Source organism: Caretta caretta, chromosome 3 (genome assembly GCF_965140235.1).
Source record: "Caretta caretta isolate rCarCar2 chromosome 3, rCarCar1.hap1, whole genome shotgun sequence".
NCBI classification, from domain to species: Eukaryota; Metazoa; Chordata; order Testudines; family Cheloniidae; genus Caretta; species Caretta caretta.
In genome coordinates this window covers 74435476-74452563 of record NC_134208.1, presented here as the reverse complement: position 1 = coordinate 74452563, position 17088 = coordinate 74435476, and the positions used below count along the sequence as shown (strand labels likewise).

The 17088-nt window shown below is 42.3% G+C and overlaps 1 protein-coding gene across 11 annotated transcripts in view; it reads right to left on the bottom strand.

The window, feature by feature from the left end:
* The window catches only part of KLHL32 (kelch like family member 32), a 236131-nt gene that overhangs the window by 70457 nt on the left and 148586 nt on the right, over positions 1 to 17088 (bottom strand). For 8 of the 11 annotated variants that reach the window (XR_012667619.1, XR_012667618.1, XR_012667617.1 and 5 more), the window contains one exon: positions 388 to 1114. The exons of 1 other annotated variant lie outside the window; for it this stretch is intronic. Coding sequence is in view for 6 of the 10 variants with exons in the window: in XM_048844956.2 (XP_048700913.1) it covers positions 388 to 1114 (727 nt within the window). In the remaining 4 variants the exon portion in view is untranslated. Of the gene's footprint in view, positions 1 to 361; positions 1115 to 17088 lie in introns of those variants that run through there. 2 more of the 11 variants (XR_007355888.2, XM_075126594.1) reach the window with 2 other exon arrangements.

Genomic DNA, 17088 nt, shown 5'->3' with positions numbered 1-17088 from the left:
AACATTACCCAGAAGAGCCACCGTAGTGTGAATTAATTGTTTCATTTAATATATTATATAGTATATATATATTATTCTCACAGCAAAATGACTCACCAAATATCATTATTTTATCAACTACAATTGGTTAACAACATAGTAAAAGCATCCTGATTGGTTAATAATTCAGTCACACAGTGTTTTAATATCATGTGTTGCAAAGAGCCACAGGAGATACAGTAAAGAGCCACTTGCAGCTTGGGAGCATCAGTCTGAGTTTCTCTGTTCTAAAATAAAGGCTTAGTCCGACCTTTCCAGACACGTAAGCCAAAGTAAACTTATGGGTTTAATTCATGACAATAATTTGGTATTTTGTTAGTACCTCAAATTGTGTGAAACGTTTTCTACCTGATATCCAAAGAAGTCCATCCACCACAGATCCTGCATGACATGAAAGGGATCTGTCAAAGGACTGAACAAAGGCCCACTTGTTCTTCTTAGGACAATACCGCTCGACTGTAGGCAAAACTTGACGTAGTTCATTTCTTCCCCCTACCGCATAGAGGTTCTCATCCACAGCTCCCAGTACAAAATGTTCCCTGCAGTTCTTCATTGGAGCTATTTCAGCCCAAGAGTCACTACGGGGGTCATACCGACAGGCAGTCCTTACTGCACTAGTGCGGCCTGTGGCATGCTCAACCTCTCCACCAGCTACAAACAGAAAATCTCCCATGACAGCTACACAGTGGTGACTTCTCCCGACAGGCATGGGAGCCAGTTCACTCCAGTTTGCAATCCCTGCGATGTGAACATTCTCCTGATCTAGTGGATTGAAGTACCGGAGTTCTTTTACTTTACAGATCTCACGTTTTTTCCCACCGATAATGTAAAGAGTGTCCGACTGGAAGCGAGGTTTCGTCCGTCTGGTCTGCCAAACTGGCTGTGCATAGATGCTCTGGTGATATGTCAAGGCCTCATTAATAAGTGCAGTCGCAGTTTCACTAGCTTGGACAAGAGGATGAGGAAGGGCTACAGTATGTAGTGTATCCACATCCATAAGGCCAAAGCGGACATACTGGAGAAGTTCATCCATGTACTGATAGCGGCAGTTGTGTTCCAACCACCTCACAGCTAGCTAAAAAGTAGGGAAAAACACAAACACAAAAAGCAATTATCTATATTAATGTTATGATGGAGTTTTTCTAACACAATGTTTGCATTCCAAGAAGAACTATACATTTGAATTACTACACACATAGAGCAATGTATAAGATACTTATGAGTACATATTTCAGAGGAACAACCGTGTTAGTCTGTATTCGCAAAAAGAAAAGGAGTACTTGTGGCACCTTAGAGACTAACCAATTTATTTGAGCATGAGCTTTCGTGAGCCACAGCTCTGAGCTGTAGCTCACGAAAGCTCATGCTCAAATAAATTGGTTAGTCTCTAAGGTGCCACAAGTACTCCTTTTCTTTTTATGAGTACATAGATATCAATATATGAGATGCATTCTCAAATTTCATCTGCTATTTACATAAAAAGAAAATGATTATCTACAGTATTAATATATGATCATCATACTGCTAAGTAGTAAATAACCTGTTCTTCTCCCTCTACAACATCGGGGGTTGCTACACAAAATTAACAGGAAATGTTAGCAGTTAGCAGTGCTTTAGGAGCTCATAAGGTCCAAGTAATCTCTGCCAACATGAATCAAGCTCCTGGAAAAATATAATAAACAGAAACTATTTGATCATTGAAGGCCACAGGGTACACTTGAGTGGGAAAAAAATCAGGAAGATTATGGTATGGTGATTTAAGAAGAAAAGGCTTTTCCCCTCCTCATCTCCCTTTATTCCTGTTTATAACAAAATACTGAAGGAAGAAAAATTAGGTAAGTATACCATGCATCAATTTTCTTCATTCCTGATTTTTTTAAACCATAATATCAACGTGTATACACCCCCACACAATGCACAGAACACAAAATTCAGACTATTCATGGTAACAACCTGAGGGTGCCTTTTACCTTCATGTATTCTTTACCTTAAAAAATAAAATTACTAGTCCCCCATCCCCTTACCTGTTCAAATAAAAAACAAACGTTTTCTTGAAAAAAATAAATAGAATTATTAGTCTGGGATAATGAATTGGAGAGAAAGTTAAGAGAATAAACAAAGCTACAAAACTAAAAACTTCCTCTTATTAAAAATTAATGTAAATGCTTTAACCCCTTCACTACTGAATTCTCCAGCAGCTGTGGAATGCAGTGGCATTCATCATTCCAGTGCCACCATAAAGCAGAACAGCAAAAAGGACTGCAGCATGTCCGTGATGTACACACTCTGGGTGGTTCCAAAGTGCACATAACATAGCTTGTTGAATAGTCAAGCGGCTAAATTAAAATAAATGTGAAACTGTTCATGATCTGAAATTGCCAACTGAACGATATACTAAAGTAATATCCTCTTCTGTTTAGCTGCCATAGCTTAAGTTTAATTGATTAGCATTTCCCCATCTTCCAGTTGTTTCCACCGCTGACACCTAAAACGGTATAAGGAACCCAGCTCTCAGCTCTACTTTAGGTAACAGTGATGTTACCAACTGTAGAAATAGAGAGATCTCTTACACCTGGTCTAGTGGTAGGCAAAAAGCCCTTATAGTTCACATTTAAAATGTATTTCTTTGTAATCTGTAATCTAATGTCTGTTAATTATTTAGAATCTCATCCCCTTTCTCCCTTTAGATTTTTTCTGCGGCATACCATATATGTGCGGGCACGCACACCCGCACTTTGTGACTGTGACCATGGTATCTGGATATTTGAAGAGTTATTGAGCTGCAGCACAAGGATCTGAAATCTCCATTACAAGGCACTCAGCCTGCTGCGTGAACTATGGCGAAAGCAACTTCATTTATAAGCGGCTTCTGTGGTACCTACAGTGAGACTATACATGATTTTGTGGGGCAGTGTAAAGGTTTCCTTGGAATTGTGTACTGTCTATATAAAATGTAAATATTTCTCTAAAAATGTGTGAAATACTATTAATATGTACACTGCACATACACATACATAACAGGATTTAATGTCAAATTTGCCTATGCCCAGCTCCCCCACCCCAGCTTGGCCAGTACAGTGATCCTGGGCTTACATTTGCAACTAGCATATATTAATATTATGATCCCTCGCTGGGCCTTTTCTAGGTAGGTAGGTAAGTATGCAACAAGAAAGCCAAATGATGTAGACTTGTTTGTTTTCATTCCCCTTTCTTGCTACTGGTAACGATGACAGCTGTGTTCATTTTAGTGTCTTGAAAAATGACATTTGCATAAGCTTGTTTTTATAAAAGCCACAAAATTCACTAAATATGCCATTCAGCGTATACATTCACAGCACATGCAATGCCATCCCTGTAATAGTGAAAGTTGCTGAGGAGGAACGTGCCTGGTTTTACAAGGCTATCACAGAGCTGGCCTTAGGATGTGCCGTACACTGTAGTCACAAAGGTAGGTCCCGTAGTTCAATGCCTCTAAGACTTAGCCTTGGATCTCCAGCACTCCCGTTTTCCTCCACAAGTCCAACTGAGACAGACTCCTGGTCACAGACTTTCACTCTCTTCAGGGATCAGTGCACCTCAGCAAGTATTTGCAGTGACATCAGGCAGCCTCTCCAACACAGAGTAAGATTTATTAGTCTTCTGGAATACAGCACCAGGAAGTCCTTAGGTTAGCAGTGCACAGAAAGGCAAAAGTTCAGACAGTCCATCCCGGGCTCCACCCAGTCAACCTGCTATGAAATCCACCTTAGCTGTACCTCTCTGTCACCTCTAGGTAAGAGCTGTGTGTGACTCTGTGAGCTCAACTCTTAACAAAGACACCAGACACCTTTCCCCTTTGTTCTCCAGCTTCTGGCCTTTGCTCTGGTTCCCTGATGAGAGTGGGGGAAAATCTCCTCCTCTTGACCATTGGTCTCTAGGTGTGAATGTCCCAGCCATTCGGTTTCCACTGTCTCATCAAATCCTTCCACTGATATGGGCTGGTTCTAGCCAGCCCTGAACGACCCACTCATGTCACTGTTGACAATTATGTGACAGTTTTAGATCATAATCAGGCCTCAGAGGTTGAAAACAAAACAGAACATATTAAAAACAAACTTCAATAGATTTCTTCAGTTCTATCTAGAACATATAGTGTGGAAAGAAAAAAGCAGCAGAGATTTTTTTCACACTGATTTTTTTCTGAACAACCTCTCTACATCTCACTGTGGAATTGTAACCAAACAAGCCAAAAGAAAGTCATAATTACCATAAGCACTTGTTTCAGAGTAACAGCCGTGTTAGTCTGTATCCGCAAAAAGAAAAGGAGTACTTGTGGCACCTTAGAGACTAACCAATTTATTTGAGCATAAGCTTCGTGAGCTACAGCTCACTTCATCGGATGCATACTGTGGAAAGTGTAGAAGATCTTTTTATACACACAAAGCATGAAAAAATACCTCCCCCCACCCGACGCTCTTGCTGGTAATAGCTTATCTAAAGTGACCACTCTCCTTACAGTGTGTATGATAATCAAGGTGGGCCATTTCCAGCACAAATCCAGGTTTTCTTCCCCCCCAAACCCACTCTCCTGTTGGTAATAGCTTATCTAAAGTGACCACTCTCCTTACAGTGTGTATGATAATCAAGGTGGGCCATTTCCAGCACAAATCCAGGGTTTAACAAGAACGTCTGGGGGGGGGGGGTAGGAAAAAACAAGGGGAAATAGGTTACATAAGCACTTGGAACACTGTTTTAGACCTACTGATATTGATGAGACAAAACTAGTAACGAAAACAATGCACTCTTTATAGAAAGAGAACTCACTAACATTCATCATCTATTCATGATCTGTTTCAAAATAATGGGGTTTATAACTTTAGTGCTTTATCTGGTTGTTTGTTTTCCAACTTACAAGCCTGCATTTCTATGTGCACTTACTACAGCGCAAATGGGTGTTCTGGCTGTAAAATATTCCTCCAGAACAAAATTTGCAAGTGTGATCTGGCCTCTGATTGGAGTTCAGGTAATTCAGTGGTTCTTAACCTTTTCCATACTCCCCTCTTCCATGAAACCGCTTTCCCATCTAGCTGGGACCCTCTCCCTTGTAGCAATATGGAAAGGGCATTGTGGCTGTGACCTCGACTCCTAGGGGTTTGCGAGCCCACAAATGAGCACCAATGAACCAACTATTTATTAGGGGTCTGATCCAAAGCCCACTGAAGAAAATGGAAGGACACTCTTTGATTCCAGTGGTCTTTGGGTGAGACCATTAGTGTACATTTATAAAAACAATGGGACCAACCCAAATATTGCTTTTGGAAAAAAGTAACAAATCCCATCAGCTTCTCAAGGCTAGGCTTACAAATTGACATTTTAAAAAAACAGACATGGAACAGGCTTGCTTGTAGTTGTTGGTCCCAGGATATTAGAGAGACAAGGTGGGCGAGGTGACATCTTTTACTGGGCCAATTTCTGTTGGTGAGACACAAGCTTTCAAGCTTACTCAGAGCTCTTTTTCAGGTCATGGGACAGAGTTAACCACAGGCGCCAACTGCACCTATCAGCTGCTCGGCAGGCCCCACCAATCAGCTGTTTGGCAGCGTGCAGGAGGAGCTGGGGGAGAGGGCGGAGCAGGAGCAGGAAGAGGTGGCATGAGGAAGGGGTGCACTTGGGAAGGGGGCAGAGCGGGGTGAAAAGAGGTGAGACGGGGCCTCAGGGCATAGCGGCGGTGGAGCACTCACCCGGAAGAAGAAATTCAGTGCCTCTGGAGTTAACAGTAGTCTTGTGACTAAATGTCCAGACACTCCTTTACAATTGTGCCTTGCAGGTACTACCTCATATTTGTTAGCAATATCAAGAGGGAGTGACTCAGATCCACAAACCACATGGCTAAATATATAAAATCTTTTTCCTTCTGTCATTTTTTTTTGAATTAGAAAAATGTGCATAAAAATAAGATTGTAATGAGTTGCATGTAGAACAATCAAAATTATTATGTATTTGCATCTCTTTTACGCCATGAACCAAACAACTACAAAATTATGCATAGGATTCTCTCAATCTGAAATTGGTAAATATTAATAATCTTTGAATCTGCAATGAAATGCCTCCTGCCCCTCAAGCCTGAAAAGAGGGAGACTTTCTGACTCAAAAAGTTGTAGGACGTTACTGAGATCACATTTACACTACATTAAGCTCTGTGTGTGTGTGTGTGTAAAATATGCCCCTTCTCACAGAGATATTTTTAAAATCTTTATTGAATATTTATGAATATGTGTATCTATAAGCAACCCCCTTTGTGACGCTGCTTTAGCAAGCGGGCAAACTTCACTTTCATTTGCACATTCTTATTTTACAATCAGAATTAAAACATTTACTTTTATTCAAGGTGAGTTCTAAAGAGTGATTTTAAAGTTTCCGGGGTTTTTAAGAGAAAATGAAAGGAAAATGTTCTTCTGGATGCGTTGTGCCTTTGGGCTCCATTTGAGGGGAGGGGAAAAAAAAGACAGAGAAAGCTTCTTCGAAGGTCAGAGAGTGAAAGAACTTCCTCAGGGCACAGAATAAATTAAATTCCAAGGAAGAAATAAAATGTGATTTCCAGAGTGTGAGGCACAAACTCAAAATGACAATGATTGACAGCCAAACTATATCCGTGCAATATCGAAGACTGCACGTTCTCATTTACTTCAGTGTAGCCAGCAAGCGCCCATTAAACATCCGTCTGATGCCCAAATTAACCTTCTTGGCAAACTGAAAGAGGCACAAACTATCATAATCAACCTTTCATTATCACAGCAGCCTCTAGTTAAAGGGTCAGAATAATTGTGCCATCAGAGCCCTGATTGTTTTCAATCAACAGACGGCTGGAGTGACAGCTCAGTGATGGAGTAGTTTGATGAAACCGCACCAGGCCTAATCAGAGCAGATGAAAGGAAGGCATGATTGGTGCAAATGAACAGTCGTGCCTCTCTTTTTCATTTACAATCTGAAATTACTCTTAAATGTACAGGGTTTTTTTCCTCTCTCTCTTATGAGTGCCTCTGAAAGAATGTTTGACTTATTATGAGTTCTGACAGTGCAGAGTTATAAAACACAGGTAGGGTTTTCAGCTGAGGCTTTAAGTGGGTATTCAGCATAATTTTAACAAATTCACTCTTGAAAAGCACAAAATGACTAAAGACTTCCAATGACCTAACCTTTCAGTGCTGTTTGATTAGCAGGACAGTGTATCACAGCGAACATTCTTCATGATGAAAGAAGATAAAAAATGATGGGCAAAGATCTCCTGTAAATGTTTTCTCTTAACCAATACATTTATTGCATTATTGCTCTCCTTTCCACAAAAAACTTTAAAGACTGTCACATTAATAATCTTTTTCCTCTCAGAGTGAACAACAGAATCAAACAGAGTCTGTTTTTTGAGATTAAAGTGGAAATCAGTTATTGTGCTCGGTGTATCAGTACGCAAGCTTCTGGCAGGCTGCAGTTGATTCAAGCGTAAGTTCTATAGGGATGGAAAGGGAACCTATTTGTCTAAGTGTCATTACCATACTCATCAGTCTGGGATCCGAGTGCCTTACAAATTTTAAAAGTTAATTTTGGCCCGCTTTGATTAAAATTGGAAAGATTGTAAAGCTCCAACTCTGCAGCCTCAGTTCTCTCCCAGCTCTGCACTCCAGCCACAAGGCTTTCCATAATTCCAATGGCTATTGAAAGGAAAGCATTACAAATCAAAGGGAATCTCTTTGTACAGCTGAATAGAGCAGGTATTTCAAGTGCAGAGTGGTAGATCCTTTCTTCCCCGTTGTGTTGTTTGTGGCCAGCATCAAATGTTCTCTCACCAATCAGGCACCACTTCCATATATCAACATGCAGCTCAGTGCAGCAAAACAAAAGGAAGCTTAAAGCGAAGATTAATGTTTGTCTGAAGTGGGGGTGGAGGGAGGAGGCTGATGCTAATGCAAAAGGGTTTAAATAATTTTGTAATGTTTCCTGTCCATTATGCACGTGCTGGCTAATGAAAGATTTAATTCTTTGAATGGACTGGGTTATAAGCAGAAATAACACATATTAACCAAGTTAATGAGGAAACCACCATAAGCACCCTCATAATAAAGGACCCTAACTGAGCTGGTGGCAAAGAGGATTCCATTTTATTTTGTTAGTATTTCCTTTTTCTGTAGTGAAGTCTATGGCTGACACAATGTATTTTTCTTTGGAAAACCTGGGTCTGTGGGCAGTACAACTGTGCATCAAATGGATATTAAACCTCATGCTTTAAGACTTAAAATAATCCCTGCCTGTTAGGGATCAGGATGAGGCCTTTGTGGGGGCAGATCATCACACATCTGTGGAGTTTTTCCTCTGAACCATCTGGTACTGGCTACTGTGGAAACAGGTACTGGAATAGATGGACCATGGCAATTCCTACGTTCCTAAAATGTGTGTGCTTTTTTTTTTTTTAAATGAAAGAAGCTCACTACCGTCAGGTTGTGTAATGGCTCCAAAAATAAACACAGACACTGAAGTGCTATGGATCCAAGATGAAAGGGAATAGATTAGGCATTCCAGGACCAGGGTTAAAGTAAAGGGTATGGGGATGGGAAGTTGGTCCTTCTCTTTTGCTAAAAGCAATTAGGAGATCCCCATCCTTTCTGCTCCCCCTCCTTCTTGGCTAGCTCATAGGCCTCCTCCTATGTCAGTCTTTAACCACTGCACATTCCCACTTAGCCAAGCCTAAGCTACTTTGCACAATTAACATTTAGGTTGAGTGGACTCTTGGGAATATTGTCATGGAAGTCTGTGACTAAGCTTGCTACTGTTAAGCAGAAAGGGGTAGTAACCTGTCACCTTACATTGGGCGGGGACAGGAGTCGGCGACTGCTCTTGGGCACCCCAGTCCCCCACCCAGGACAGGTGTACGGTCGGGGGCTCCCCACAGTGGCCCGGGCTCCCTGGAAGACTCTTATCACAGCCCAGCTCAGGCTTCTGGCCTGGCCAGGGGGTGGGACCTCAGGAGGAAGAGGAAGAACAAGGGGCAGGACCACAGACAGGGCATGGCTCCTGCACGTGAACCACTTTTGCCTTTTGGAAAGGTGGCCACCCTATATCGGGCACAGGTCAATGGTCCAGGGAGTAGGAATGAGGTTGAATCAGAACACCGGGAGGTCAGGATAAGGTGATGGAACCAGAAGCCTTGGAGTGCTCCCAACCAGAACATAGGGGAAGGGGCTTGTGTCCAAGCTGGGCTTCCTGGACCCCCATTCTAGCTGCTGTCTGTGAGCTACTGGGTGGAGGATTGGAGTGTAATGACTCCCAGGACCCCCCACAGACCCACATTCAAGAATCGTGGAGCCTGACAAGCACAGAGAAGGGAAGGCCAGCCTTATTCTCCCCAAAATGTGAATTAGCTAGGCCCTTTGCACATACATGATCAAAAAGAGGGGTAGATGAGTCTGAGTCTCAAGAGTGGTGGAGAGCAGGAGGTAGGGACCTCATTCACATGATGTCTTCCTGCTCCTGGAAGGCCTGCAATTTGCTACTGTGAAGTTTCTTGGGAGACTTCCTTAAGAAGCCCTTACTCAGCTAAACACAGACTTTCATGTCTCAGATATCATGAACATGGCTGGTGTATTCCTGGTCTGGGTTCTATTGGCCTTAATGATGACAACCACAGAATGCAGCTACCTAAAAGCAGGCTTTATTCCATGGATTAGCTAGTTTCTGATGGTTGAAATTTTGTTTTTTTACTTTCAGCACCGAATAACATTCAGTCATCCAGCAATCTGACTGGCTGGTTTTGCAGTCTGGTAGCATAAATGATAAATTACAAAGTAATTTAGTTAGAGGTACATAATGCTGCTATATTAATAGCAATTGAATTAATCAGAACTAATAGTGTTAAAGTGAATCACAATGTATTAAAATGATTTCTTACTTATCCTCGCGTGTTAATAAGATATATTTGCCTAAAATGTTTAAGCTTTAGGGCACCATTCATCACTCTTAATTGCTTGATTTCTTTGTGGGGCTAGTCAGGTGCATTGTCCTGTACAGCCCTCACCCCCAAGAATGAAGAGAATACATATCCTAGAGCTGAGGTCTGGCAAAGCATATGCTCCAGGCTGCAATTCAAATATGGGTACATGAGAAACAACCAGGGGCTACCTAGGTAGTTCTATCACTGGTGGATCGCCACGCCTCACAAACTTTAATGCACTTATCCTTACACCACCACTGAACAAGGGAAGTATTAATAGCTCAATGCTGAGAATGAGGAACTGAGTCCCTGAAGTGCCCAAAATCACACAAGATGTCTGAGCAGAGCCAGCAATTGAACCTGGATCTCTGGTGGCCCAGGCCAGTGCCTTAACTGTAAGACCATCTGTCCTTCCCTAAATGACTCAACTGTGCAGGCCCTTTCTCAGGCCCATTGTTTTCCACAATACTTGTTAAGACAGAAATAGATTTTGTAAGTGATGGGGACCTTTTGTGAAATCTCTAGGCATTTCCTTAAACATCTTGAAGCTCTGCAGAATATTTCAGAACTTTATAAAACTGAACATATTTTTTCTAATGAGGATATTCATTTCATTAGGAATAATGGGTAAAAAGTTACCTAAGTGTTTCTGAAAATTTTACCTGATAAAAAACAGAAATAGTAAAATAAATGTTATTTTTCTTGGAAATTAACCTCGACCCAAGTTTAGATAGATATACTGATCAAGTGAATCCTGTGTTAAAACTAAACTCTGTTTTCTAAATACAGTCATACCTTAATGTTATGAGTCTCAGGTGACATTTACGTAAGGATTGTGTAAAAGCAGAGGTATATATACTAGCCTACAATCCTGCTAGGAGATGTAAAGGCATTTTAAATGTAAGAATTCCATAAAATTAGAGTTCATAAAGTTGTGGTTTACTTACAGAACATAGGGACAAGAAAAAGAACTTTACAAAAATTGCAAAAAGGCGGCACTTTTTCAGTTGAAGGAATGTAAAAAAAAGTGCTTAACTTCCTTGGCATTTTCAGGAGAGAAAAAAATCTGCTTCATCATTAATCTTATCGTTTTGAAAACTTGAAGATCTGTTTTGTCCAGAGTTACAAGGGGGAGATAGTATTTAAAAGTCAGCTTTATTACAGAACACAGGTTGCAACCATAACTTTGCAGACACTATTTCTCTCCACATAAAAACTTTGTTTTTCATGAATTATTTTGATAGACAAAGACAAGGTTGGGGGAGGCAGAACGGAGAGTAAATCCTCACTCATCTAGATTACCATTACTTCCATGGGACTAGGCCCAAAGCATTACTGGTATTATTTTAAAATTACATAGCACCTTTCTTCTAAGGTTCTCAGAGCAATTGCTGGGAATTAATAAATGACAGCATCCCTCTGAAGTACTTGTTTACAGATAGGAAAACTGATATAAAGGGAGATTAAGTGATTTGACATAAGAAATCAGTGGCACATCTGAGTATATAATCAAGATCTCTTGATTTACACTCTTGTACCATAACCTTCCCAGCAGAAACCCAGACATTTGGTCAAATGTCAAGCCACAAAATAAAACCTGCTAAAACTTTGATACCTGGCTGTTTTGTCTCTGCATAAGATGGGCCAAATCAGATCACTACATTTGACCTGATATTACCATATGAGGTTCATTTCGGTGCCTTTAGGACACCATATTACCAGGAAGGGTCAGGATTCCTCCTTGAGTAGATTGGAGCACCGGGGCAAAAATAGCTTATATTTTGATGGGAGGAAAAAATTGCTACAGTTTCAGAGGGTACTGCATAATTCGCACTGGGCAGCTGGCTAGCTCCACCGTTTGGTGCATGATGTTGATGCACTGAGCTGTCCCTTTTGGGAATCTGTGCTGAGGCTCTAGGAATGGGCTCCTCACACCCTCTTCCTCCCCCGACACTTTGTGCTGTGGTGGAGCAGCAGGGCTCCCTAGTGATGAAATTCCAGTGCTACAACCAGCTGCCTTGCTTGAAGTCAATTTATATTAGTGAGTGCCCCCTGGAACAAATAGCTTTGACACACAACTGTTAGCAACCATTCTATAGTCCCGTGCTTCTGGAATGAGCACATCTGGAAATTTAAAGAAATAAATAAAATAAATTAGTTGGGACTGATGGGAGTGGAAAGCCTATACTTGCTGTTGCAATCAATATACCCTTTTCTTTATACAAGATTGTCACAGAGAAATAAGAGTGCAAAATTACAGCAGGTGACAATCTACCAGAGCATTAAAAAAAATGGAGACCAAAGGCCAGGCAACTTGCTGTGTCATTTGGAACAGGTCCATCCACAGAAAAGAGAAGGTTAAAAATTATAAGCAACTACCCACTATAAACAATTATTTGGAGAACAGATTCTAAAAGCTAGTAATGAACAAACAGCTCTGGGCTCACAAATAGATTTGTCTAGCCCCGACTCTCTATTGTTGTTTGATCTCAATCTAGAGGACTGAAATTAGAAACTACATTGGATCAATTTTAGGTGGGGTGGGGGGGGATGATAATAGCTTTTTCTGTAAAGTTTAGATTAGACTAGGTTTCAGATTTGCATTGGACTTTTAAATAATGTTTTAGGCTAATTTGTCACAAAATGCACTGTAACTTTCGATAGCCACATTTTAAGTATTACAGCTTTGTGTTATGTTGTTTGTTTGTGTTTGTGTTTATTAAGCAGGAAAAACAGAATTCTACAGAAATGCCATTAAATTTTATAGAACCTTATCTAAATACCTATACAAAGTAATCATTATATTTTTCTATAGGTTTTTGAACCATCCTTCAGAAATCTATTGTTGCTATATAAAATTTCATAGAAAATGATAGGCTGGTCCCACAAATCTATAGGACTTTTCCATAAGGGTTTATATGATATTACCATTTCAGGCCCTACGCAAAACCATACAATTCAAATGCATATTTGTCACTAAGTTATATATATTCTATGTTGTTATATTGCTACAAAATCATTAGGGCTATTTTTCCAAAAGTGTGTGCCAGTGTTGTGTCCACAAAACAGAAGAATGAACATGTAGCACCTCAGAATTACATGTGTAAATGTGGCTTCTGTTATCCAAACGCATGTCTTTTGTAAGTAGAAGATGTATGCATACTTTTTGCAAACACGACCTATGAATACTCTTTTTAATACCTTGAAATATTTAGGCAGCTTTTCCAAGTCACATCACAAATACATTAACTGTAGGAGGAATGGGGTTTCCTTCCCCCCCCCAATTTATTTTTTAAAAAACCCCCAACTCTTAAGCTCTTTGGTAAAAACTCCATAACTCTGCCCTTTTGGATTTCCTACCCTGATGCATCCCGAGTTTGTCTATTTCCTCCTCTCCACTTCAATACCTTCACTATCAGACATCTGCTTGCAGAAGTCCACTCAGAGCACAATATGAGCTACCAAGGCTGGCACTACATGTCTAAGCACTGCAGGAGCCTTCTCCTAACAAGGATGGGCCCAGTGATGTTAACTGTAGGAACATTTATGCATTTTCCTGTCAGCAGCCAATTTGTTTTTTCTTTTCCTTGAACTCTGCCAAGAACGCATCTCAGAGGACAGCGCAACAGCAATAAAAAAAAAAAAATCTTTTAGGGCTTACTGCTCAACTCTGATTCTTTTTGATTTAGCTACAGAAAAGAACAAGTGAGAACACTGGATGCTCTTCACTTGTCTTTTTCAAGCACAGAGCACTTCACATTTTAATCAACTGACCGTCTGCCAAAATGGTGCCACTTTTGTTTACTCTGGCTGAATCTTCAATCCCCACATGATGGTCTTCAGGTTAATTCATAACATGTGTGAGCCCTGGTCTACACTAGGAGTTGAGGTCAAGTTTAGAAGCATTAAATCGATATAACCTCGCATCCGTCCATATGACAAAGGCTTTTTTTTTCCTACTTAAAGGACTCTTAAAATTGATTTCCTTACTCCACCCCCAACAAGGGGATTAGCGCTGAAATCGGCCTTGCCGGGTCGAATTTGGAGTACTGTGGATGCAATTAGACAGTATTGGCATCCGGGAGCTATCCCAGAGTGCTCCATTGTGACCGCTCTGGACAGCACTCTCAACTCATATGTACTGACCAGGTACACAGGAAAAGGCCCGTGAACTTTTGAATTTTATTTCCTGTTTGGCCAGCATGGCAAGCTGCAGGTGAATGCAGAGCTCATTAGCAGAGGTGACCATGATGGAGTCCCAGAATAGCAAAAGAGCTCCAGCATAGACCGAACAGGAGGTACGGGATCTGATCGCTGTATGGGGAGAGGAATCCGTGCCATCAGAACTCCGTTCCAGTTTTCAAAATGCCAAAACATTTGTCAAAATCTCCCAGGGCATGAAGGATAGAGGCCATAACAAGGACCCAAAGCAGTGCCGCATGAAACTTAAGAAGCTGAGGCAAGCCTACCAGAAAACCAGAGAGGCAAACAGCCACTCTGGGTCAGAGCCCCAAACATGCCGCTTCTATAATTAGCTGCATGCCATTTTAGGGGGTTCAGCCACCACTACCCCCACCGTGTGCTTTTACTGAGTCAATGGAGAGAGAGGCAACACGGAAGCAGGTTTGGGGGACGAGAAAGATGATGATGATGAGGTTGTAGATAGCTCACAGCAAGCAAGCGGAGAAACTGGTTTTCCTAACAGCCAGGAACTGTTTCTCACCCTGGAGCCAGTACCCCCCGAACCCACCCAAGGCTGCCTCACGGACCCGCCAGGCAGAGAAGGGTCCTGTGGTGAGTGTACCTTTTTAAATTGTATACATGGTTTAAAAGAAAGCATGTTTAATGATTGATTTGTCCTGGCATTCGCGGCTCTCCTGGATGTACTCCCAAAACCTTTGCAAAAGGTTTCTGGGGAGGGCAGCCTTATTCCGTCCACCATGGTAGGACACTTTACCACTCCAGGCCAGTAGCACGCAGTTGGGAATCATTGCAGAACAAAGCACTGCAGTGTATGTTTGCTGGCATTCAAACAACATCCGTTCTTTATCTCTCTGTGTTATCCTCAGGAGAGTAATATCATTCATGGTCACCCAGTTCAAATAGGGTGCTTTTCTTAAGGGGACATTCAGAGGTGCCTCTTCCTGCTGGGTTGTTTGCCTGTGGCTGAATAGAAATGTTTCCCGCTGTTAGCCACGGGGAGGGGGGAGGGGTTAGCCACATGGTGGGGGGAGGCAGAATGCGACCTTGTAACAAAAGCATATGTGCTATGTATGTAACAGCAAGGTTTACTGAGAAAGAGTGTACCCATTGTTCTATAAAATGCATCTTTTTAAATACCACTGTCCCCTTTTTTCCCTCCACCAGCTGCATGTGTTTCAAGGATCACAGGATCTTCTCCTTCCCAGAGGCTAGCGAAAATTAGAACGCGAATAAAACACAGTCACGATGAAATGTTCTCTGAGCTCATGCTGTCCTCCCACACTGACAGAGCACAGACGAATGCGTGGAGGCAGACAATGTCAGAGTACAGGAAAGCACAAAATGACCGGGAGGAGAGGTGGTGGGCTGAAGAGAGTAAGTGGCGGGCTGAAGAGAGGGCTGAAGCTGAAAGGTGGTGGAAGTGTGATGAGAAGAGGCAGGATTCAATGCTGAGGCTGCTGGAGGATCAAACTAATATGCTCCAGAGCATGGTTGAGCTGCAGAACAGGCAGCAGGAGCACAGACTGCCGCTACAGCCCCTGTGTAACCAACCACCCTCCTCCCCAAGTTCCACAGCCTTCACACCCAGATGCCCAAGAAAACGGTGGGGGGGGCCTCCGGCCACCCAGCCACTCCACCCCAGAGGATTGCCTAAGCAACAGAAGGCTGGCATTCAATAAGTTTTAAAGTGTTAAACTTTTAAAGTGCTTTTAAACTTTTAAACTGTTTGGCCTTGTCCTTCCCTCCTCCACCACCCCTCCTGGGCTACCTTAGCAGTTATCCCCCTATTTGTGTAATGAATTAATAAAGAATGCATGAATGTGAAGCAACAATGACTTTATTGCCTCTGCAAGTGGTGATCAAAGGGAGGAGGGGAGGGTGGTAAGCTTACAGGGAAGTAGAGTGAACCAAGGGTGGGGGGGTTTATCAAGGAGAAACAAACAGAACTTTCACACCGTAGCCTGGCCAGTCATGAAACTGGTTTTCAAAGCTTCTCTGATGTGCACCGCACCCTCCTGTGCTCTTCTAACAGCCCTGGTGTCTGGCTGCATGTAACCAGTGGCCAGGCGATTTGCCTCAACCTCCCACCCCACCATAAACGTCTCCCCCTTACTCTCACAGATATTGTGGCGCGCACAGCAAGCAGTAATAACAGTGGGAATATTGGTTTTGGTGCGGTCTAACCCAGTCAGTAAACTGCGCCAGCACGCTTTTAAACGTCCAAATGCACGTTCTACCACCATTCTCCACTTGCTCAACCTGTAGTTGAACAGCTCCTAACTACTGTCCGGGGTGCCTGTGTATGACTTCATGAGCCATGGCATTAAGGGGTAGGCTGGGTCCCCAAGGATAACTGTAGGCTTTTCAACATCCCCAACGGTTATTTTCTGGTCTGGAAAGAAAGTCCCTTCCTGAAGCTTTTGAAACAGACCAGAGTTCCTGAAGATGCGAGCGTCATGTACCTTTCCCAGCCATCCCACGTTGATGTTGGTGAAACGTCCCTTGTGATCCACCAGTGCTTGCAGCACTATTGAAAAGTACCCCTTGCGGTTTATATACTCCCCGGCTTGGTGCTCCGGTGCCAAGATAGGGATATGGGTTCCATCTATGGCCCCACCACAGTTAGGGAATCTCATTGCAGAAAAGCCATCCACTATGACCTGCACATTTCCCAGGGTCACTACCCTTGATATCAGCAGATCTTTGATTGCGTTGGCTACTTTCGTCACAGCAGCCCCAACAGTAGATTTGCACACTCCAAATTGATTCCCGACTGACTGGTAGCTGTCTGGCATTGCAAGCTTCCACAGGGCTATTGCCACTCGCTTCTCAACTGTGAGAGCTGCTCTCATCTTGGTATTCTTGCGCCTCAGGGCAGGGGAAAGCAA